The 24,721-nt window shown below is 35.1% G+C and overlaps 1 protein-coding gene across 7 annotated transcripts in view; it reads left to right on the top strand.

Moving 5' to 3' along the window:
* Positions 1 to 24,426, top strand: part of CD36 (CD36 molecule (CD36 blood group)) — a 43,837-nt gene extending 19,411 nt beyond the window's left edge. For all 7 annotated transcript variants that reach the window (XM_028120036.2, XM_028120043.2, XM_028120051.2 and 4 more), the window contains 12 exons: positions 3,590 to 3,750; positions 8,008 to 8,155; positions 8,841 to 9,020; positions 10,259 to 10,350; positions 12,548 to 12,594; positions 15,922 to 15,991; positions 17,199 to 17,386; positions 18,324 to 18,442; positions 19,492 to 19,565; positions 20,093 to 20,147; positions 20,976 to 21,140; positions 23,497 to 24,426. In XM_028120036.2, coding sequence (XP_027975837.1) covers positions 3,590 to 3,750; positions 8,008 to 8,155; positions 8,841 to 9,020; positions 10,259 to 10,350; positions 12,548 to 12,594; positions 15,922 to 15,991; positions 17,199 to 17,386; positions 18,324 to 18,442; positions 19,492 to 19,565; positions 20,093 to 20,147; positions 20,976 to 21,140 — 1,299 coding nt within the window. In that variant the 3' untranslated portion in view covers positions 23,497 to 24,426. The remainder of the gene's footprint in view (positions 1 to 3,589; positions 3,751 to 8,007; positions 8,156 to 8,840; positions 9,021 to 10,258; positions 10,351 to 12,547; positions 12,595 to 15,921; positions 15,992 to 17,198; positions 17,387 to 18,323; positions 18,443 to 19,491; positions 19,566 to 20,092; positions 20,148 to 20,975; positions 21,141 to 23,496) is intronic.
* The last annotated feature ends 295 nt before the right edge of the window (positions 24,427 to 24,721 follow it).

The raw sequence follows: 24,721 nt of genomic DNA on the forward strand, positions 1-24,721 counted from the left end.
GAAATGCTATCAATGAAACAATTCAAGCAGTCTGGAGAGTAAATGATGTTAGAATTCTCCCTCCAAAGGGTGGATAGGACTTGTATGAGAATAACAGCTAACATTTACTGAACGCTTGCTAGCTATGTGCAAACACTGTTCTAAGTGCTCACATTTATTAATCTCTATAACCAGGAGGATAAATATTCAACTAAACCATATTCAACTTATGTTGAATTTCAAAAAATACTAATTTCATGGGCTTCAACCTAATACTATTGTTTTTACCCCCATTTTACAGATAAGGAAACTGAGGTATAAAGAAATTAAATAACCTGCCTAAGTTTCAGTGGTTAGCACAGGACCAAACTGGGGACTAAACCCCTAGGATTCAGGGTCATTCTTAAACACTTCACTCTGCTTTGTTGGAAGAAGCCACTATACTTGTTCAGCGTGGGGACAAGATATGGGAATCTAAGTCATAGATTAAAATCTGCTACACATAATTCTGTTAGTACTTTATACGATCCTTGACAACATATTTTCTACATTGGTACTCTACATACTCCACACATAGGAGGATATCAAGGGCATTTTAATAATTACACCAAAGTTCCCAGGGTTGGTGATGAGCACTGTTTTCCTGGAACAGCAATAATCAAGTGGGTATATAACTAGGTGGAAGATATTGCTGCTCAGACATCTGCTTTCAAATTAATGTAGCAAAATAGAAGTTACAATGTCAATAGCTTTCAACCCAGCTGGAGTCCTTGCCATAGGAGAGTCATCATGTCGGAATCCAGCCAGTACTGGGGTTGGATAGACTGTATGCTTAAGGTCAGGGACAGATGCTGATGGACACATCAGCCAAGTGAGAGGACCTTACATTATATTATTTTTTTCATGTACATCATTATTGACTCTATACTTCAAATATAGTGAAAGATTTGCAAAATAGGCTAGATATAGCCCAAATTCAACTTAAAATCGAGGCCTTTTAAGGTCACAAATAACATAAAATCCTTTGTTCCTTTTAAAATTAAAGGGACTCGTGGCATGTTTGGTCTTGGTACTCAAGGAATGGCTATACACTTTTCTAAACTACTACATGCAGTAGTCTTAGGATCAGAAGAAATGCATTCCTATTTTGACTGTTTCAAGATTTTTTCTCTTTGTCTCTGATCAAACCATGGCAATATGGAAACTACACAAGTTTGGAGTACGAAGACCTGATTTCTCTATTGCCTGCTACTAACTTGTCATGTAACCTTGACTCAGACATCTGTTTTCTCCAGGACTCATTTCTACCACTGAAAAAAAAGAGAGATGGGATTAGATGGCCCTAACTCTAATAGCTGATAATTCAGTGCACTCATTTCAGTTTTTTGTGTTTCAACTTTACCATTTAAAAAAATATATATATCTCCTGATCAACAAATAAGGCAGAGTGAGTCCTGGCCTTTAGAAGAAAGGCATGATACACGGGTAGTCTTTTGATATTAAATGCACATACCTTAGAGTTAGGGAGATTTTCTGCCCCGGCAAGTACCTTCCATCACAGTTCCTTTTCAATTCTGTAAACATTTATTGAGTTTCTTTCATTAAGAACTAAAGTAAAATGTGTGCCTTAAGAATTATATGATAATGGCTATTGCATTAGTCCTTAAGATTCTTATAGTGCAGGAGTAGCAGTGTGTATGTTCGTGTGTATTTTCTCCTCATATAATCTCTTGAAACTGGTACATTATTGTAGCTTTCGGCTTCAACACCCTCATCAGACACCTTTACATTTAGAAGAATAGCCATCATACTTCATCTGCATGTAACTCTGTCTTACTATTGAGCCTCTTAGTATTGGAAATAAGACTTTTGGGGAGCTACTAAAAAGTTTTTCAAGGACAAGTGGTTGTAAAAAGTACTGGTCTAACATGTTTTAGCAGCTCCAGTGAGCCCAGTGAAAATGCATTGCAAGAGCACGGGGTTTTGTAATAGCATTTTAGCTTGGTGCCCTGTTCTTCTCTGAGGAATTTCCTTATTCTCTGCATTAAGCAATAAGTAATGTATCCTGAAGATATGAAACTTAGTTTGACTTCTACCAACTAAGTACAGAGGTGACAGGGGAAAAAAAGAAAAGACCATAATAGTATGGTGTAAAAGAGGACTAGTCTAAGAGTCAGAGACTAGGATTTTCATGATGGTTCTGCTGCTCTTAGAGCACTCATGGGCCAGCCACATCATTCCTCAGAGCCTCAGCGTGCTCACCTAGAAAATGTGATAATGTTCCATGTCCTTTCCCAATTCATCATTCTATGAATTGATGCTTCCTGGTGAGGGAAACAAATAGGTCAGATTATTCCTGTATTCATGTGTCTGTTTGGGTTCATTTTCTGTGAAATGCTTTTCTTCCTCTTCCTCAAGCACAAAGATGGAGCTTTCCATTGTGGGCACTCTTCCCAAGGTACTTAATTGGAAATACTGCCTGCTACCAAATCACCTTTGTTTGCTCTGGTTACCATAGCTTTACAGACTTTTGGCTCAGAGAACGAAAGCCATGGACAGAAACTGGAGGAGCATCTATAACTCCTTCAATGAATAGATAATGAAATTGACCCTAAGGGGCTTGGTGATTTTCCACTGAGTCTCACAGCACCTAAAACAAGGGACGAGATTTCTAATACAGGGTTTTGTGATTCTGTCATTGGTATGTTTTCCACTTGTTTATCTTCACTACATGGGGCATTGATGATTTGTAATGAATTCCACAAAATAAAAGTAAGACAACTTCCTTATTTCATCCTTTTATTCTAAAAGTAGTAAATAACGTTAGACTGTTGTAGCTTTTGGAAACATGTCCTATTCAGTTGCTACAAATATATTGAGTTAGGGATTGAGAAGGATTTCGAGAGAGAGAAAAGAGAGAAAGTGAATGAGCAGTTGGGGAGGGAGCATGGGGAGGGAGAATATCTTAAGCAGGCTCCACACCCAGTGCGGAGCCCTATTCAGGGCTCCATGTGACGACTCTGAAAGCATGACCTGAACCAAAATCAAGAGTTGGACGCTTAATCGACTAAGCCAACCAGGTGCCCCAGGATTGAAGATTTTGAAGAGAAGTCAAATTTGTGTTTTTCATCGAGAAGCTTTTCCTTTTTCTTAATTTAATAAATGTTAAGTGATGATCCTCTGAAGTGTACAACTTTTGAAAAAAAGTTAAAGCTTTCAATGCTGCCAGATTTTTCTTGGTTTTTCTGTTTTGTCTCCTCAGTCTGAGGGCAGAAGAGAAGTTAATGTTCAAGCCGATAACCTTTTAGAAGAGGTTTAATAAAATTTGCTTAATAAATTGTGTTATAACTGTTGTAATATTACCCTTAGGTCACCGGCCATGTCTGCAGTATCACACACCGATTCCCTTTATAAAAGTTTGACTAAAAGAGGTTGCTATAATAATTTGTTGAAAACTTGTCTGTTGCAATTGTATGGCAAGTTTGCAAAAGTTCTCCTGAGCAGGGTCCTTGAGCTTGGTCCTTGCAGTGGCTAACCAAAAGTTCTAAAACCCCAGAAGTGCCCATATTTACTACAAAGAAATAATGCAAACTTGTTTTCTTTTTCATAGCAAGTTGTACTCGAAGACGGTACAATTGCCTTTCAGAATTGGGTTAAAACAGGCACAGAAATTTATAGACAGTTTTGGATCTTTGACGTGCAAAACCCACAGGAAGTGGTTGTGAACAGCAGTAGAATCAAGGTTAAACAAAGGGGTCCTTACACATACAGGTGAGTCCCCAGAAATAAGCGGCGTTCTTTCCTTGACCATTTGTATTTCTGAAAAGACTTCTACTTGCAAAATGACCTTGTTTTCAGATGTACTTATTGTTTTTTCCAGTAAGGCATAATGAAATATTTTGTTTCTCCCTATAGAGAATCCCAATCTAAGGATTTAATGATTATAAGATATACAGATTTTATTAGAAATTTGGCAGCATCAAATAACTGCCCTACACTTAAGAAGTTACAGGTGTTTTGCACTTGTGACACATATTCTCGGCAACTCTGAAATATGCATGCTTAGTAGAAAAAAATTTTTCCGAATTTTAAAAAGTAGAGTATTTTAAAATCCAAAAATTGAATGTATACATTATACCAGTGGTTCTCGAAGTGTGGTTCCCACCTCAACAGCATCAGCCTCACCTGGGAACGTCTTAGAAATGTGAACTCTCAGATCTCACCCCAGGTCAAACGAGGCGGACTCTTGGGTTGGAGCCCAGCAGTGAGTTTTTACAGACCCTCTGGGTGGTTCCAGTACATACCCAGTTTTGAAAACCACAGCATTAAACTGATTTTATGTAACTACAGTATATGTTAAGGATTTCTATTGAAACTAATTTCCAAGTCAGATGGGTATTTGTCTTGATTTAGTGGTTTCATCCTTCTATTTCTCCAGGACTGAGACTGAAGATGTTACACCTATATCTTACATTCTCTAATAGTTTCACACACTTTTGAATAGAATCTTCGGATATTAGAACTAGAGGGGAATGATTAGCCAGAACTTTTCATTTTGTAAACTAAAAAAACTGACACCAGGGGAAGTGATTTCTCCACGTTCACGCAGACCTAGGAACTGGTGACTCCTAGATTTTTGAATGTTTTTTTTTTTCTTATTTAAATTACAGACTATGTGTTTTTTCCAACTATCAAGGTAGGAAAATGGGGGGGGGGGAACTGAGGTGCTAAAGGCACTAACGATCACCAGGATAAGGAATACATTTATGATATCCATGTGGGAACATAGTTAAGTCCTGCTGTATCATTTGTTATACAAATGTGTGATTTTCCTTCAAGGATAATTACAACTCGTTACATAGCACGATCAATTCTTATCACAAAATTTCATATTTAAAATGATTTCTTAAAATTCATAGTTTTAATATCTGTTTTAGTCCATAATTATATAATTTATTTCTTCATACATTAATATGTTTTTAGATTGACAACTCACACTCAAAATCTAATATAACGGCCCTTGGGAAGGTAGTGTCTGCTGCCCTAGCACATGATATATAGGCTGCCGAGGGCCCTGGTGACTCTTCTGTCCTAGCCATTGTCCCCAAGACTCTCCTCTCTGCGCACATATCTGTGACAATTCACGGTGCTATTGAAAAACACTTGGTTTTCATTGTTAACACACACACACAAAATCTTACCTTGGAAAATATTTTCATTTTTTCATGGTCTTAAGAGTTCTCATGTTATTATCAAAAGTCTATATGAGTAGTTTGTTCCCCAAAAAATAACAATGATGTATACCTATGAAAATCTAGACTTCATATGTGAGCTAGTGAGAATCTAAGAAAAATTATTAAAAGAATTATAACCTGAGTGAACTGAATACATGTGAGGAAAGCAAATAGTTATTAGAATTTGAGAACTTCTGTTTTATTTTTTGTTTGGGGGAGGGTCACTTTTTATTTTTAAGGATATTACTTGAGATGGGGAGAAATATAATCATAATACTGAATCCAGCCTGAGTCCTTCTCTGATAGGTGACAGCTAATATATATTTCCTTTTTAGAGACTTTAATCTATCTCTCCCAGGGGCAGAAGGGTTAGATATACTTGATTTACCTGGAGAGGCAGTGAGGGGAAGGTTGAATTAGTGAAGCTGGATTTGCAGCTAAAGTTTATAAACACTAAATTCCCATTTATATAACAATGTTAAAGGGATTTCTAATCAACTAGGGGTCATCCTGTCTTATGATGTCACCAAAATGGAACCATTAGTGTCTGTTTGGAATGCCTTAAACTATGGGAAAACAATTGGTTACCTTTCAGAAAAAGTTAATTTCAGAGTCTTCCTAACAGCTAATAGGTTGAGGCGAACTTGCCTCCACATAAATTATACCCTGAACGCAGTTGAAACTGGAAGGGTGGAAAGATGTCCCTCCTCAGAACCACAGGCTCATTTGGCCGATATCTGCTAACGTGAGTTCAGTGCAACTTTGATTGACAAGGTATAATATAGGTGAAAGCATGAGATTGCCTGGATTGAGATCTTAATTATATGTATTACAACTTCATTGTTTCTATGAAGACTCAGTAATTCCTTGAGAATTTTCTTCGATCCAACATTATTCTTTTTTATTGTTGTTTTTAAGTTACTTTGCTTTGGCAGGAGTACAAAGAAAGCACTCTGGGGAAAAATCTAAGGCAAATTTCTCCCTTTGACCTGAGTAACTAACACTTTGCAAAACCTGTATACATTCTATTTTTTAAACAAAAGAAGTGAGCAATTATGTTCTCTTTCTAAATGTTCATCCTGAACACAGGCCTCAGTGCAAAGGATTTTTCTCTTAGTGCCATCTACTGGTGTAATGTTGTTAGTACAACTTAAGTAAGCTAGAATCTGGGTCACTTATGTTGCTACTGTTTCAATTATTACACATACATAAGTCTTCCTGAAAATTAAAGTGCTCCAATTCTAAATGTTAATAGCAAGTTATCTAATTTTAAGATATAATTACATAAAAGAAATTAGTTGGCTAGTAATAGACTGTCCTGGATACTGCTTCAGATTTGTATATTCCTGGTATGTCTACCGTACTCCAAGAAGAATAAATAATAAATAATAAACCGTTGACAAAATTATGTTAAAAATAAATTATCTTTCCATCTTACTCTGAACTCTTTTGAAAAAAAGTGATCCAGTAATTAATGTATTCATCCAAAAATTATTTATCAATAACTCACCATGTGCCAGGCACAGTGCTTAGGGATACAAAACACTCATAATTCCTACCCTACAGGAATTTCCTTTTATTTATTTGTTTGTTTATAGAGTCAGAGAGTGTGCATGCGTAAGCATAAGCAAGGGCAGGAGGAGAGGAAGCGAGAGAATCTTGAGGGGATTCCATGCTGAGCATGGAGCCCAACCTGGGACTGGATCCCACCACCCTGAGACCATGACCTCAGCCAAAATCAAGAGTCTGGTCCCCAACCAAATGAGCCACCCAGGTGCCCCCAAGAATTTACATTTTTATTATACTTGAGTGAAATATTGTATCTTTTGTTTTTACATTTTCTTTAGTCCCATGTTTTTTCAGTCTTTACCTTAGCTGTCTATTCACCTCATGTATAGACATTCACATATATGGTAACGCAATGAATGATGCATACCTTATTTTGTCTCAATAAATACCCTGTACTTGCAAAAGATTTTTTTTTGTAATAATCACCCTTCACCATGTTCCTAAAAAGTAGTTGGTACTTTTTAGCCTAGAGATTTTACAGCCAGGAGCTCAGAACTAATAAGTATTTAATATATAGCAGGAGTGGGGAGGGGAACTGGCCTGTAAAATGGAAATTTACTGCATTAGTTATCTTTCATTCTCATTAAAGTATTGGAAAATATGTAAAAGCCAGTGCTGGATAGGCTACGTATTTTGAGCATTCTTTCTAATATAAGAAAAGGGACTCTTAATATTCCCCGACAGGAACCTTTCTACTGTCTCCTTACCCTCAGGATAAAGGCTAAATACTAGAGGATAGGATGCAACCCTTTTATGTTTGAGATCTTGCTTATTTTGATGGCTTTATTTCCCACCATTCTCTCTATTCTCATTCTACAATCCAAACAAATTCAACAATTTGCGTTTTTAGCAATACACGATGGGGCTTTTTACCGTTTCTCCTAATTTAACTTCTATTTTCAGACCACTTATGTGGAATTGCTACCACATTGTATCTTGACCCTTAACTGCCACCTGGATTTGTATCTGTTCTGGGTTTTCCCATGGATTCTGTGAAAACTCTTATAATAACACCTATTATTTCTCCCATCTATGCAGATTTAAGATCCCTTTCTCTAATTTGCCCAACACCCAGCATTGGCTTATTTATCATTTTAAACCAATTGGTTAGCATAATTTCTGACATATTCTATGTACTCAAAAATTATTTGTTACCTGAATGAATGGCATTGGAGACCTGTTCACTTGAGGCAATTATTCTGAATTGTATTGGTTTGTTTTGCAGAGTTCGTTATCTAGCTAAAGAAAATATAACCCACGACTCCGAGAACCACACAGTCTCTTTTGTCCAGCCCAATGGTGCCATCTTTGAACCTTCACTTTCTGTTGGAACAGAGAATGACACCCTGACCGTTCTCAATCTGGCTGTAGCAGTGAGTAGACTAGATAAACAATAAAATTATTTGTTTTGAAACAGTCTAGAACTGATTATAGTTAATCTCACGATTAGAACTATCATCAGATACTCTCTATCTTGTCATTCTTATAAAAATATATTCCTATGTCATTACTTTGAATGGAATTAAGGTCATTTGGAAAGAACACAAAGTCAGAACAATGGAATTGGAAGACCACTTAAAGTATATCACTATGGACTCCGAGAAACAAACTGAGGGTTCTAGAGGGGAGGGAGGTGGAGGGACGGTTTAGCCTGGTGACGGGTATTAAAGAGGGCATGTACTGCACGGAGCACTGGGTGTTATACACAAACAATGAATCGTGGAACACTACATCAAAAACTAATGATGTAATGTATGGTGGTTAACATAACATAAAACAACAACAACAGAACTGAATCTCAAAAAAAAAAGTATATCATTAAAAAAAATAGGGTCTAACTTTAATGTCTCCTTGTGACCGGCACTGAGGCAGGGAAATGTAATCATCTAGGGATTAGACAAATTACATTTTTAGTCCTGGCAAGATTGGGTAATAATTTTAAAGATACAGTTAGATTTTTCTCCCCATTGAACTTAATTCTGGTATTTAATCCATCTATTTGTTAGATACTAAATAGGTACTAAAATTGATGTCTCAAACAGTGGCTTTTTTTTGTAGGCTGCACCCCATCTCTATCCAAATGCATTTGTTCAAGTGTTACTCAATTCACTTATCAAAAAGTCAAAATCTTCTATGTTTCAAAAAAGAACTGTGAGAGAGCTCTTGTGGGGCTATAAGGATCCGTTCTTGAGTTTGGTTCCATATCCTATTGTTACGACACTTGGTGTGTTTTATCCTGTGAGTACTCAAATATGAATGTTGATTTTTTTATACTTTAGTTGGATAAATATGGGCAATGGCAATTTATAATTTTATAATTTAGTGTGTTTACATGATTTCTGATCTGGGAATAAATATCCTAATTTTTTAAAATCTCTATCTCACATGGCTTCAGGTTTCCTGGTTAGAAAACTTTATTCATCTAAATTTAACAATTAAATTTCAAATGAAGCTGAGATTTACTTAGGTTTCCGTTCTTTGAGAAATACAAAATTGTCTAAAGTCGTAAGCCAATAAGGCTTTGAATTCTATTTGTGGTTTGATTTCCCTTCTCAAAAAAATCAAGTTTAATACCATATTTTTATTTGTGTTAAATGGATTCACTTATCATTCCTCCTTCTCCAGACCTCTTACAAATTTGTGTTAATATAAATTTAAAAGCCTAAATTTGCACACAATGAGACGGATAAACCAGCAATGTCCTATTTTAATGCAGTTTGTCATGAAATAGCAGTTTGCAGATTACAGAAAAGGCGAACTTGGCAATGCACTTAGTTGTAGCTTAAGGTTTTGAATTATAAATAGGACAAGGTAACTGTTGAATTGGAATTTTGACTGTGACTTATTTGGCACTCTATATGGTATTAGTTATATTCTCCAATTCATGGTTATTTTAGTTTTAGATAGTGTTTAGGATTACAAGGCTATAGGTCAAGAAATATCCTTTACGGCTTTCTGCATTCAGAGATACAGTTACTATAACTCGTAACTCCTTCCTTGGCTAATTCTGTTTTCAATTTTGTAGGCCTAATTTTTAGTATCTACTTATTAAAGATCATAACATTTAGAAAGAAAAAAACCCATAACATTTGGAATACCTCTGGAAGTCTGTCCTTGTTCTATTATATAAGTATTTTTTAATACTCCCTTACCTCAGTATAATAGGAGTAGTGATCAAAACTGTCTTACTGGCTTAGCTAGGACAAAGAGCACTAGAGTTTGGATCATGTCAACTTCTGATGCTGGTTTGTCTTCCTTTGTCTCAACCTTTGGCACTTATTTCTAAGTGCTTTTTATAGTCTGTCTTTTTAAAATGTTCAAGACCAATACTTTTAAAATTTCATTGCATATATATTTCCAACCATATAATTATGAACCACCAGGATCTGAAAAACACCAACGTGAGTTACATATTTTATAACTTGGAAAATATGGCTTGTCCTAGAAGTAATTTCTCCTTGTACTTATCTTTTCAGTACAACGACACCGTAGATGGTGTTTATACGGTTTTCAGTGGGAAAGACAACGTAAACCAAGTTGCCATCATCGACACTTACAAAGGTAAAAGGTGAGTATCCAGATAAAGTGTGTGCACTCAAAGGCAGACATGGTATTCGTTTAAAAACTGGTAAGGCCCAGGCACCAACCGCGGTCCAGATCTGCCTGTATCTCAGCCCTGAACAGTTTTGTTCTGCCAGGTGTTAACACTTTAGTTTTGACAGCTGGTCCCACCTAGTGCATAGCTGCTGAATATCAGCCCCACTTGAGAATTTGGTTTACCTTCATGCACAGGTTCTCTCACATAAAGAAATCCAAAGGGACTATTTCCATCCCTGCTGCATAGCCAGCCCTGCAGGACATTCCTGCAGTTACGTGACCACAGAGGAAAGGAACAAAATCGATACATCAGCTGATCGACTAGACGCTAGAAAAATATAGCTTGCTGGGTGTGTTGTACTTTTGTTATGAAGCCTAGCAAATAAAAATTGTTCATTTCACCGCATGATGTCATGTGTCTATAAAGATGAAAACTTAATGAATCCAGGCAAATGTTTTGAAATAATTTTCTATATTGATAAATCATTTTTAAACCTTTATCAGTGCAAAAATGGAATTAGTACTTCACGTACAGTTCTAAACTGGGCATATTAAACTTGAAAATAAAGACTGTGCCGGGCGCCTGGGTGGCTCAGTTGGTCGGGCGACTGCCTTCGGCTCAGGTCATGATCCTGGAGTCCCGGGATCGAGTCCCACATCGGGCTCCCTGCTCGGCAGGGAGTCTGCTTCTCCCTCTGACCCTCCCCCCTCTCATGTGCTCTCTCTATCTCATTCTATCTCTCAAATAAACAAAATCTTTAAAAAAAAAAAAAAAGACTGTGCCTCCTTTGAAGTAGTAATAGAATGAGATAGGTTCACATAGTCATGATTTGCTTTTTTTCCCTACCTCCTGACTATTCATCTGGAGTATACATAATAATCCTATGTGTGAAAAATAGGAAGAATCTTCATAAGTGTCAGAGAAGATAGTCCTTTTCTAATCGAAGTTAATAAATGTGCTTTAGATCAGTTATTTCCTGGTAAATAATACAATAGTCAAAATTGAAAGAGATGAAATGTTTTTATTAATATAAGTAACCACTGCCTCACACTGAGTCCCTATCTAAAAATTGCATATAGCCATTACACATTCACTAAGGTGGTCATTTTTCTTCTACAGATTCCATAGACTCTACATCTTTCTATAGAAAAGTCTAGTGGAAGAAAACAAACACTTCTTAATGCTTATTTCATTAAGCTCTTAATGCTTAACGTATAGCATTACTGTACATCGAAGAACATGAGCATTTCTGCCATTTCAGTATTAGAGACATTTTGAGGACAGATGCTAAGTGTTTCTAACCGGAGTGAGAATTCCACATCATTCTGAGATTATGACAAGATCAATTTAACTGATCAGGGCAAGACTGAGCATAATTGCCAAGCTTATTCTGCTGAAAAAAGAAGCAACAGTTTGCCTTGACATGTCACTGGATGATATGTTAACAGTGGGAAAAAGACAGGTTTTCCATCACCAAAACGTGGCTGAGGATACAGAGAAACTATTACTACTATTATTTGTATTGCTTCCAGGTATATATACATGTATCTTACTTAGATACCAGAGTAGAAATTAATCAACTCCATCCTACTTGAATGCCAGCTTCTGCAAGCATTAAAAGGGAGAAAAGTATAAATTGATGATCTGCATGTTTCCAGTCTCTTCTCCTCTCTTCAGTATCTACTTTTCTTCTCTTCAACATCTGCTTTTCTTTTCTTCTCCCTCAGACTGAGCTTACATCAGTTAACCACTTATTATTTTTCTCCTATTTATTTTGAACACTCAACATATTACCAAGTGGTCCATTTCTCCCAATGGGAAAAAAAAAAATTCTCCCCTAGGTAGAGATCTAAATTTCTGATGAGTTTCTCCATTTTCTTTCTTCAGAAATGTTCTCTATTCTGCTGTTTTGAATTAACATTTGGCAATTTTTATTATATAATCTGGCCACTTAATGGTATTGGGCCCTTAATTGATCTCAATAAGATGGAACCTTCAAACAAAACACGGGCTCAATGATTTAGAACATTTCTTCAACTTAGCATTTGTCACACATCTAATCTTTATTATTTTAGCAGAAGTACTGAATCATAATAGATAAAGTAACGTGAGAAAGGTGCTCTAGAAAAGAGAATGTTTGTTCATTTCCTTTCTTTTTATTCCTCAGAAATCTCTCCTATTGGCCAAGTTATTGTGACATGATCAATGGTACAGGTAAGGGCATTTGTTTCACGGTAATAATCACAATGAACCTGCCTCCCTCTGTCGCACAAATTCCACCACTGTACCTACAATGTTCTGAAAGTTAAGGGTAGGCATTTACCTATCTTTATAGCCCTGCAACAAAATTCAGAATCTCTATTGTTACATAGGCTTAGCAAATGTCTGTCTAATGTGATGGGATTTCTGAAGATTATCCTTGAGGATTAGCCTTTCCTGCATGACCAAGGAAACATTTGTTATATAAAAGCTCGACTTCATGAACTACCTTCATGGCAACAGAAGTAGAGGGTTAAAAAAGAAATAAAAGCCTAGAGAAGTAATTACTATTCACATATTTTATAAATAATATACAGATAATTTAAAATTGACAGAATTTGAAACATAATACATTATATGTTTAAAAAAAAAGTAGGAAGGGTAAAACGAAGGGGGGAATCGTAGGGGGAGACGAACCATGAGAGACTATGGACTCTGAGAAACAAACTGAGGGTTCTAGAGGGGAGGGGGGTGGGGGGATGGATTAGCCTGGTGATGGGTATTAAAGAGGGCACGTACTGAATGGAGCACTGGGTGTTTTACGCAAACAATGAATCATGGAACACTACATCAAAAACTAATGATGTAATGTATAGTGATTAACATAATAAAATCTTTTTAAAAAATGAAGGTAATTACAAAAGGTAAAACATACTTCCAAGTGGGATTTCAAGCTGAGGTAGAATCCATGAAGTTGCAAGACAGAGCTGTCTCTTTTGAATAAGGTGGTCCGAGTGAAAGAAAAAAGAACAAAAACTTAAGGTTAGATGTCTACTAACCATGAAAAACGGGTGCAAAAATGAACATTCTGATTTAGAAGTGGGGAAAAAAAAAAGTAGTATGAACTTAGATTTTGCAGCAGGGTTAGATCTGGCTGGCTGCTCACTCTCCTTGAAGAAAAGCAAAAGCAAAACACAGGTATACCTATTAGTTTAAGAATTAAGGTTTTAAAAAGCAAATAGGAATCGAATACCATGAGGTAATTAAAACCTGAGATGAGGAGAATTCTCAGCAATGCAGAAGCAGAGGAACAAGCATGAGGTTTCCGAAGTTGGTGAGGCAGTACCCTGTGGGAAAACAATATAATAAAGAGGAAGACAGTTAAATACAAAGTTATGTAAAGGGTACGGAATAACAAGGAAATACAGGGAATATTTACTTTTCCAAAGTTATTGTTGAGTTTCACACATCTATTTAATTTTGTTACCACTGTCTTATAGAAAAAGAACAGCAAAAACCTTGAGTTTGCTTTGTACCAAATTTCAAGCCCTAAGTAAAGTATTTTTGCAAATAAATTGCCAAGTGTCCTAATGCTACTCACTCCCGTAATTACATAAGCATAATATTTCAGACCTTAGATACAGAGAAATATATTGTACTGCTCCTAAAGAGTAAAGGATTCTTTATGGATTTAAGAAAAAAATTAAAAAATTCTGTCCAAAGGTACGTTTTAAAAGGAGAGGTAGAGGATTCATTAATCACAAAATGACAAATACATGAGCATCAGGCATAAATTTAAAGGTATCTGAGAAGAGGGCACCTGGATGGCTCATATGGTTAAGCATCTGCCTCTGGCTCAGGTCATAATCCCAGAGTCCCGGGATCGAGTCCCGCATTGGGCTCCCTGCTCAGTGGGGAGCCTACTTCTCCCTCTGCTTCTCTCTCTCTCTGTCTCTCATGAATAAATAAATAAAATCTTTATTAAAAAAAAGGTATCTAAGAAGAAAATAGGAAAACAAATTAGAATCAGGTAGATTGGACAGGGCAGGGGACAGAGACTCTTGGTTTATGGCACTGGGGAAAAATGACCGACAAAACAGAAAAGGTCATGATTTAAAAGTGCCTCCTCTACCTTCTACAGTAAGAAGAGATATAAAATGAAAATACTGATATACATTTGAACTTTAAAAAAAAGTTAGCAATCTTGTAAGTTATTTCCCTGGTAATTGGGAATAATTATGGCATAATCTTCAATGATATATCAGATCATGAGTCTTAAAGCTTTTAAATGTATTCTTTTCCTTTAATGGTTTTGGTGTTGGGAAGGCAGCTGTAGACAATGTCCATTGAGTGACCTATCTGGGGAGTTCAAGCCAACCTTGAAGATCCAGTTCTCTCAATGCCAGAATCAAGTTCACTGTGATCTTCTATTATATTTCACCCATCACAAGAGTATAAGTGAAATGTAACAGGATCACAAGGTTGAGACATTTAATCAGAAAAAGAACCCACAGGGCATAATTAAAGGATAGGTCTTCCTGTTTTCAACAAACACATTCAATGGTATGGCTCATTTTAGCGATACTAACTGGAGAAGCAAATGCAGGAGTTATTTAGTTATTTCTTCAGATATCCAGTGTGTGATGGATATGTTTTCCAAGCATTTGGAGGAAATTCTGGTTAGTGAGAGAATTTTAATAAGTGATTTTTAAAATATTAATCAGTCATTAGGACAGACGAATGAATCACTCTCTAAAATAAGAACAATTGGAGGGGGAGACGAACCATGACAGACTATGGACTCTGAGAAACAAACTGAGGGTTCTAGAGGGGAGGGGGTGGGGGGATGGGTTAGCCTGGTGATGGGTATTAAAGAGGCCATGTTCTGCATGGAGCACTGGGTGTTATACGCAAACAATGAATCATGGAACTCTACATCAAAAAACTAATGATGTGTAATGTACGGTGATTAACATAACATAAAAAATTAAAAAAAAACAACATTAACAGAAGTCCTAAGGGAACTTTATAGTAAGAAAATTCATAGTAAGAAAAGTATCACCTACTGATGGGGTGGGGGATTTCAAAAACAAATATAATCACAATTTTAACATGTAATTTTGCCATTTTTGTAACTTTCATTTATTTTTAAGGAGTGGGAAGATTTAATATGAAATTAAATACCAATGAGTATATATATAGCATATGGACTTCTTGAATAGGATAACTGTTAGGCACATGCTGATATTATGGAAAGTAAGAAAATTGTGCTTAATGGAATTATGAATTGAAATGTGCTGTAAATATAAAATACACATTGGATTTTGTTAATTTTTATATCAATTACATGTTGAAATGATGGCATTTGAGATGTATTGGGTTAAATCAAATACACCTGTTTCTTTTTACTTTCTAACAAAATGTGGCTACTAAAGAATTTAAAAATTACATATACAGTTTGTCCTATATTTCTATTGATGATACTGGCATAGAGATTTCTAGATTTTTTTCTAGGATACATGTTACCTCTAATCCCTTGTCACTGGCTTGATTTTTAAACAGATGCAGCCTCATTTCCACCTTTTGTTGAGAAGACACGAGTATTGCGTTTCTTTTCCTCTGACATTTGCAGGTAAGACCAAGACAACAACGTAGTTCTGGGAGTCAGAATTTTTTCCCCCAAGTGACAAAACACAGACCTAAAGCTCATACTTAATAATGATGTTATCTGAGGGGAAAAAAGTACACATAGGGAAATTTTTCTTGATTTATTCAGAATAAATACGATATGGTATTCATGATGTGCTTAACTTTTGTAAAAATTGAAGGTTGCAGAAGGATCAGATACATTACACAATTTTTTTCTCATTTTTAAGTAAGACCTATTTTTCCTTTTTTATTTTTTTTTTACTACACTAGACTATATTTAATAACAGTCACGTCTAGAAGGTCATGCCCATCTTTCTAATGATGTCCCGAGAAGAGGATGCCATTAACACAGAACGATGTTCATGAGCTCTGGTACTACAGCCTCTTAAAATTGATGGCACCCAGCAGATATCATACAAGCATTAGAGCCCACATCAGTCCACTTGAGTCCTAGCCCTGTTCCTGAAGACGAGATTATGGGCAAACCTTTGAAATATCTCAATATTTTCCTTACACGTAAAATTGAAGAGAGCAGTGTTTCTTTACTTAGGGTTATGTGGGGATTAGAATATGTATTGAGCCCAGCCCGTTGCCTAGGTGTTGGTGAGTACTCAGTAAATGATGCGGGCAGTCAGTAAATAATGAGATGATTTTATATATATATATATATATATATATATATATATATATATATATATATATATATATATATATATATATATATATATATATATTATAAGAACTCACATGCACACGCCCCAGTGAGTACTTGGCCTTTAGCTCCAGGATTAAGTTCTGAAAGAAAGAAATTTTCATTGTATTTCATTTAAAGTGGGCACAAATAAAAGATTTGAGGGAAGTCATATGAATATTTGATCTATCAGGGAAATTAACAATGAGAAATGTCTTCGGTATAAATTCCCATGGTAGTTCACAAGCACAAATTGCTCTTGAAAACTTTTGAGAGTAAAGGTAAAAATAGTTCATACTCAGGTATTATGTCCTGGCATGCCTTGAAATTTCACAAGAAGTTTTTTCCCTGTGAAATGAGAATTTAAAATTCTAACAAGAGTATCCAATCCAATTTTTCTAAGTTAAAGCAAGATTATAAATCTAAAAATAAGAGGAAAAAAAATCTCCAGACTGTAGTTCAGTTTCCTGGAATAAAGCACTTTCTTATCTGTGTTTAGGTCCATCTATGCTGTGTTTGGAGCTGAAATTAATCTGAAAGGAATCCCTGTCTATAGATTTATTCTTCCATCCATGGCCTTTGCATCTCCACTTCAAAATCCAGATAACCACTGTTTCTGCACAGAAAAAATTATCTCAAAAAATTGTACATCATATGGTGTGCTAGACATTGGCAAATGCAAAGGTGGTGAGTAAATGTTCTTAGTATCACAGTCCATGATACAATTTGCAGTATTCTTTACCCAAGATCCCTTTCCACCAAAAATTTAAAATCTAAGCAAGAAAGCAATAAGGCCAGGAAGTAAGTGTGGTCGTAGAAAAGTGTTTTGATTTTGCTTTTTCAGGTCCCAATTGTGTTCCAGTATTGTGAAACTTAGTTATTATTAGGTAAAACCATACTGATATTTTCCCTGCTCCTTTGGAAAATATTTGTTTAGGTCCTTAGCCCATTTTTTAAAACGGGTTATGTGGTGTCTTTTGTATTTTTGGGGGGGTTCTATGAATTCATTGTATATTTTTGATACTAAGTACTGATTGGATGTTTTGTAATCATTCCTGTGCTCCGTTCAGATATCTGGTAAGAGAAAAAATAACTCCTAGACTACTTTGAGCATCTCAGCTTATCCATCTTTATTTTTCTTCCCTAGAAATTGGTTAATAAAAATATGTTTTCAGTATGTCTTTGAAACAAGAATTGACTTAAATACAACTTGGAGTCTCTCTTATTTAGCTCACTTCTTTCATATTGGGATGAATGTGAATGAGGAAAAGAAACATTAAATTAATTCCCAGTTCACAGATATAGTACTGCCTGAAACATAAACATAGTGGTTGAAATTTTGTGCTCAGCAGCTCAACTTTACATATTGAACATTAACACCTCAGGAAGAACATTAGACACTAGACATTAACTGACTAGGATGATGCAGAGATTTGTATTTTATTTTTGTACAGTAGTGATCAGGTCATATAATTTCTTCCCCACATTTATTCCCTAGTGTTCAAGCCCAGCTATGCCTTTATTTTTATTTAAAGAGTTTTATTTTCAAGGAAATATTTTCTGAGTGGTATGTGAAATGAGGAAAATGATTTATCCCCAATTATTTCTTAAAACTTATTTTCAGGAAGACCTGTGTACATTTCACTTCCTCATTTTCTACATGCAAGTCCTGATATTGGAGAACCTATTGAAGGCTTAAGTCCAAATGAAGACGAACATAGTACATACTTAGATGTTGAACCTGTAAGCAAATATATTATTGATCTGATTTGTTTCATTAAATTGAAAGAAAAAATAAATTCTCTCCTTTTTGTTAATCACATTTATTGAATCACAATCTTGATAAATTACTACTTTTATTTCAGTGAAAATTACATTGATTTTTCTCTATTGTTTATGAAATATTGAGGTCATTAAATAGTTTTTCAGCTTATGGAACTTTATAGGCCTTTTCAGTGGTTCATAAGTCAGGAATATCAATGATGGGAATGAGTCTAATTGGCTTAAAACGATATGTATAAAATAAGCATAAAACAGCAATTTATGGGGCACCTGGGTGGCTCAGCCCTTTAAGCCTCAGAATCTTGGTTTCAGCTCAGGTCATAATCTCATGGGTCCAGAGTTCAAGCCTGCCTCGGTGCTCAGTGGGGTCTGCTTGAAGATTCTCTCCCTCTGCCCCTCTCTCTACTCACACCCTCTCTTTCTTTTACTCTGAAGTGTAAATATCGCTTGCCTGAAGAGATACTGCATATTATGAGGAATTAAAAGATTTTATGGATATATGTGAATCTGGGGCAAGATCTATTAGTGTCAAGAAAAATCAAATTCCTATAACTCAACTCAAAGTTTTAAATTATTTTAATATTTTCCTCTTCAAAAGTTCAATGAAATAGCAAAATTTTAGTGGTCATGTGTCAGTTTAAATAATGATAGAACTAGTCTTATAATTAAACTGATGATGCATCAATTCTGAGTGAATATACATTTGATGATGCATAGTTCAGGAATCTATATGAGCTCAGCGTTGCAGTATTTGGTTAATTACCTAAAACCAATTTCAGTAGATATCACAAATCTAACTAAAACCTTGACATTTGGTTGGGCAAAGAAATTGTGCATGTACATGCATACATATGCATACCTGCATGTACACATGTAATTATAGTTATGTAATACATTTAACATGTCAATTTCACAAGTTTCAAGTAGTACAGTTTCATCTTAAATTCTATATAACAATAAAATTTTGGGATTTTTTTTTAAAGTTAGTAACTAGTTTGTTCTCTTTTTAGATAACTGGATTCACTTTAAGATTTGCAAAACGGCTGCAAATCAACATATTGGTCAAGCCAGCAAAAAAAATTGAGTGAGTCTCTTGAACAAGTTTAATGGTTACCAGATTTTTAGTATTTTCTTGTAAGAACGTTAGTTCTTACAAAATTTCAACTTCTCTTTGGCTTAAGGTCATTAACTCATCATTAAATGCTATAATTTTTATTTGTAACTTAGAATATATCTAGTGTTTACGGAAATGATAATTACACATATTTCAGAATGTTTTGAGTATTTGGTGGTATCATTTTGTTAGCTGTCCAAATATTTCTATGACCAGTTTCTGGAATTCCTATTTTACTTTCCTGGGTAGAATTTGAGGAAGGGGAAAATCTGTGCTTAGAAAAAAGTCAGTCTAATTAGAAATCAGTATTAGAAAGGTTTGTAAGAGTGAAAGGTGTCTGAAAAACAGTCACATTAACATTTAAATGATTACAGGGAACAAAAATCAAGGAACTTAACCAAGTTGCTTCTGCACATATATTTACACTAGTACTTACTGAAATTTCTGTTGTATATGTTAATATGTATTTTCATAATTACTTTTAATGTATATTACAGCGCATTAAAGGGTCTGAAGAGAAACTATATTGTGCCTATTCTTTGGCTTAATGAGGTTAGTATTTTTTTTTTAATCTCTCAGTCATTAAAAGCAATAAACTTCCATGTATATAAAAAAAGCTTTTGGTGTCTCAAAACTGAAAATGTATGTATAGTATTTGAAGTTGTATATGTTTTCATTACCCATATAGGTGAGTATATATACCTATTTGAGAAAACCCGACCATACATAAATATCAAGTTTGTGTTAATTTTCAGTGTTTTTCTATCATTTTTGATTATTTTCAAAATGCATCTTTTGAAACACTTTTTCTTGCCATAGTGCTTGTTTTCGGAAAGAGTCATATGTACATGTAACTCCAAATAACTCAAGACTTGGGGAACATTATGGTGCTAATAAAAGTCAACCAATCTTATAAAGACCTGGTTGGAGTAGGTGTAGGCAGTCTATCCTATTGCCTGATGAGATATTTGTAGTTTAAACCATGGAATTAATTAGCCCCAGAATTAGGAAATGCAGCACATAAAACTTGAGAGGGATTGAAACTGTTGACCCTTGCCACTTCCCTCTGTCAATAGGAAACATCTGTTGGAAAATTGTGGAATATGTTAGGCCATTCTGAAGATCAATGAAGCTTAGTATGTTCAATAGTGCTATATACCATGTTCAAAGAGAGGGGGATTATATTTCACTAAGTATTCTTCCTTGGCATTTATTGCCTTCTTTGACATGCAAAGTGAATTCTATTGGCTTGTCTTAAAGATACAGATGATTAACACCTATGCAAGTGTTTGGAGAAAAGACTGATATGTAAGTAGAAGGTTCTAAGTGTTTTGCTCCACTAATCTACTCAAATAATGCTAATTATTCATCTGATTACAGACTGGTACCATTGGTGATGAGAAGGCAGAAAAGTTCAGAAAACAAGTGACTGGAAAAATAAACCTCCTTGGCCTGGTAGAAATTATCTTACTCAGTGTTGGTGTGGTGATGTTTGTTGCTTTTATGATTTCATACTGTGCATGCAGAACAAAGAAAGTAAAATAAGTAAGTATATATCAAAAATTATATATTGCTTCAGTAACATTAGTTTACATATTACTTGTTTTCATTTTACCAAAGAGGGGTTCTAAATTAGGCTGCAACCATTTCTAGACTTGTCTAGCCTAGTATCATTTTTAATATATCCTCCAAGTTTTGAGATGTCTAAATTAAAACACAAATGCTGATTGAACAAGTAAATGTGGCCTATGAATATCAAGCAGATTACTACATTACATCTTAAGTTCTGGAAGGAATGAAATAAAAGATGAAATTATCACCTTTGAAAAGTTAGTATGAATATAGCTTTATTCTGGCTTTTCATTTCTTATTTCTCGCTAATTATAAAAAAGTCACAAGTAACTTATCATTGCCTAGAGAAGGTTCTGCAAGATTGAAATTCTTAAGGGGAAAAATAAAAATTAAGCTAGAAAATGATAAAAGAACTAAAAATTCATTACGAAAGAATAGAGATAGAAGAAAAATATGCTATTAAAAAACAAGTAAAATGAATAAAACATGTTAAAATAAAAACAATTGCTGCATATAGACATGCTGGTCTAAAATTAGGGTGTGCACCCTAGATGTTTACTGTGGAAACCCCAATGTATGATTAAACTGCATGCTTTGAATTTGAATATAACAGTACAAGAGAATAGGAAAAAATAGTGTTCAACACAGAACTAAATTACTCAGTTTAGAAGAAAAATCTGTTAAATGTGGGCAAGATTTGAGTTTTTGAAAAATTGTAGAGGTAGTTCAGACCTCTGTGTTATAGATATTAGTGCCCATGACCCCTTGTTCATAAATAGGAATGAAAGCCTGACCCTATCTTCCCTAAACTGAAGTCTTTAATCATCATGGGTGGCATTGGTGTGGCCTCTAGGGGAGAATTTTCCATTTTCCCAAATATTTCTTCCACTTCCCCACGTGTTTCCACCAGCCTCTCTTCCCAAGCACTTCAAAACAAAGACAGCAAAATACAACCTAAATAAAAGCAATACGCTCACTTTGACAATCACAACTTCAAAACAAATCTTATTACCTTACTTCAAATCAGACTGCTGACCCTAAGCTGTCTTATATAGAAATTCTGGAGTTGCCACCAGTAACTATGGAGCTTTTACTTTGTGCCAAGATTATGCTAAACAGTTTTCATGGATTATCACCATTAATCCCTAATAAAATTTCATGAGTTTCCAATAGTCACAGAATCTTTAGCATTCATTCTAACTTCTGAAGACATTCCAGAAAATTATAACAGTGCAGAATTGTTCTTTAAAATGTGAATCAAATTGTTAAATACAGTGGAATTTTCAGTCCAATATTTTTGTGTGAGATTCACAGCTTGTATCTAAGGAAGCAGCCAGATCTTTTTCTGATCACTTCAGCCACTATTTACTCACTAGGAAGTAGACCAGACGACTCTGCCTACAAACTATTTGGACAGAATATTCAAAATGATAACCTAATACATTCACATTAAAGGACATATTGCATCACTTTAAAACCTATCATTAGCACAGTAAAAAATGTTATGATTAGACAAAGATATTCATATGACAATTTATGTAATAGAAAAGATTATCCACTAAAAAGCCAAAGTACCGCAAAAAACTTGTTCTAGTGGGAAAGCATATTTTCCAAAGTATAATTTTGTTTCTGTATTCTCTAGTACGATTACATGATAAATTTCATCAGCGCTTAATGAGCCCTGAATGTCAAATTTCTTCAGTCCATACACGACTAAGGTGAATAAGTGAAAGCTTTCCAGAGTGTCTTTGTCAGCAAGTATGTTAGTTTTGCTTGAACATGACTGTTGTTGTAAGAGTTACTGCTTTTTAAAAACTTTCTTTGTAAGAGAAGAAAAATTTGTCCTTTGCAGATCACTAGTTCTAGAAAAATCATGGAAGATGGAAATTTCCTTAAACAAACATCAGTTTTGAATATTATAAAAATTATGTCTTTGGGTAGATTTGAAAAAAATAAGATGGATGTATAAGAGGGAATAAAGATGGTGGAGCTAACATGTGGTTTTACTCAATGGATCACAGATTAAGCCAATAGTTCTTTCAAAAGCAACAGTATATACCTCTAAATGAAAGATGGCCTGAAGGGACAGCAACAAGTGGTTTAATTAGCTACCACTCTTTATCTGGCTAATTCTTGAGGGTCAGAAAGTAGCATTCATGATTGGGAATATGTATTGCCTTACCTATAACGTCCATCTGAGAACTTTTGTCATTTGGAAAAATTAGGCTAAATAGAAAATATGATATCGTGCCTATATAGACCATAAGTATTACCTGTATTATTTTTCCACTGCTTTCTGGTAAGTAGTAACATTTCTTCTATTTTTCAGGCAGTAAATGAGTTTTTACCTTTCTGTACCAGCTACGTCAGGACATTTGTTACTATTGGCCTACAAAATGAAGATTTAATATGCTCTCTTTTTACAAAACACACCTAATCTTCTAGTTGAAGAAACGGTGACTTTTTTTTTTTTTTTTTTTTTGCACTAAGCAGCAGCACATTTCTAAAGGATTTTAAAATGTTGGTAAAATCCACACTTTGAACACAAAACTGGAACCTTTTAAAATTCATCATGTGCACAATCAAATTAATTTCAGTTTCTGTAGACCTGGCTCAAACATGAACCAACTATTTTTATTGGGTACTGATTCACTAACTGGTTCCCTGGTGGCAAATTCAGCAGAGTGGACATTCTCAACAAAATTTGAACCCTGAACTCCTGTCTTCTTTATCGAGGGAAAGACATCAGTGTCCCTGTTCAGTTGCAATAGACTGACCCCAGGGCTGTCAGTACATCACAGTTCATGAGCACCGACTATTTTGAAAGACATTTAAGAATGGAAAGTAAAATTATATATTACTCAAGTTTCTCTCTCTGTGGAATCCTTTGTACAGCAACAGCAGACGTTGTAACCATTTCCTTACTGTATAACGATATATTTTGTCACTGATTATGCAAATGGACATCCTTTTTAGCACATTTTGGCTCTTCATGTTTAAGGACCTTGTCATCTTCCATGTTCTGCAGCTCTTCTGGCAATATGAAGAGGTTGTGATCTTTCTACTCAGTTACACAGAACTTACACTGGGCACCTTCAGAATGCTGTGCTAGGTATTAAGAGATGTAAATGATAATAAAGGAATTATTGTATGAAAGATTATCAAGAATAGAATGTGCGTTAATGGCTATTTGTAATAGCTTTTGCTTTCATAGTCACCTCAGAATGGTCTCAACCATTAAAATATGTTCTTCCTCAAATTCCTGTGCTTTGCATGGTTCTTGTTGTGTCACAAAACATTTACCCTAGTTTTCTGTAAGAAGTATTCTATCTGAATCTCTACGTCCTTCTGGCATATGCTTCCTGAATTCAATCATGACCACTTTCTCCTAGGCTAAGTTTTTAAGCCCATATGGGGAAAGCAAAAAAGATACTTGGTTTCATCTTTACAGCAGCAGAACTTCAGTCTAGAGCTTAAGGATTTTTCCTTTTTATTAGGAGACATACTGTTAGTAATCTTTCTTTAGCAAGGGTTCACTTATTGGAGAGAGCACT

This window comes from Eumetopias jubatus, unplaced genomic scaffold, assembly GCF_037043125.1.
Source record: "Eumetopias jubatus isolate StellerSeaLion01/CBP00866 unplaced genomic scaffold, mEumJub1_p1.0 scaffold_14, whole genome shotgun sequence".
Lineage (NCBI taxonomy): Eukaryota > Metazoa > Chordata > Mammalia > Carnivora > Otariidae > Eumetopias > Eumetopias jubatus.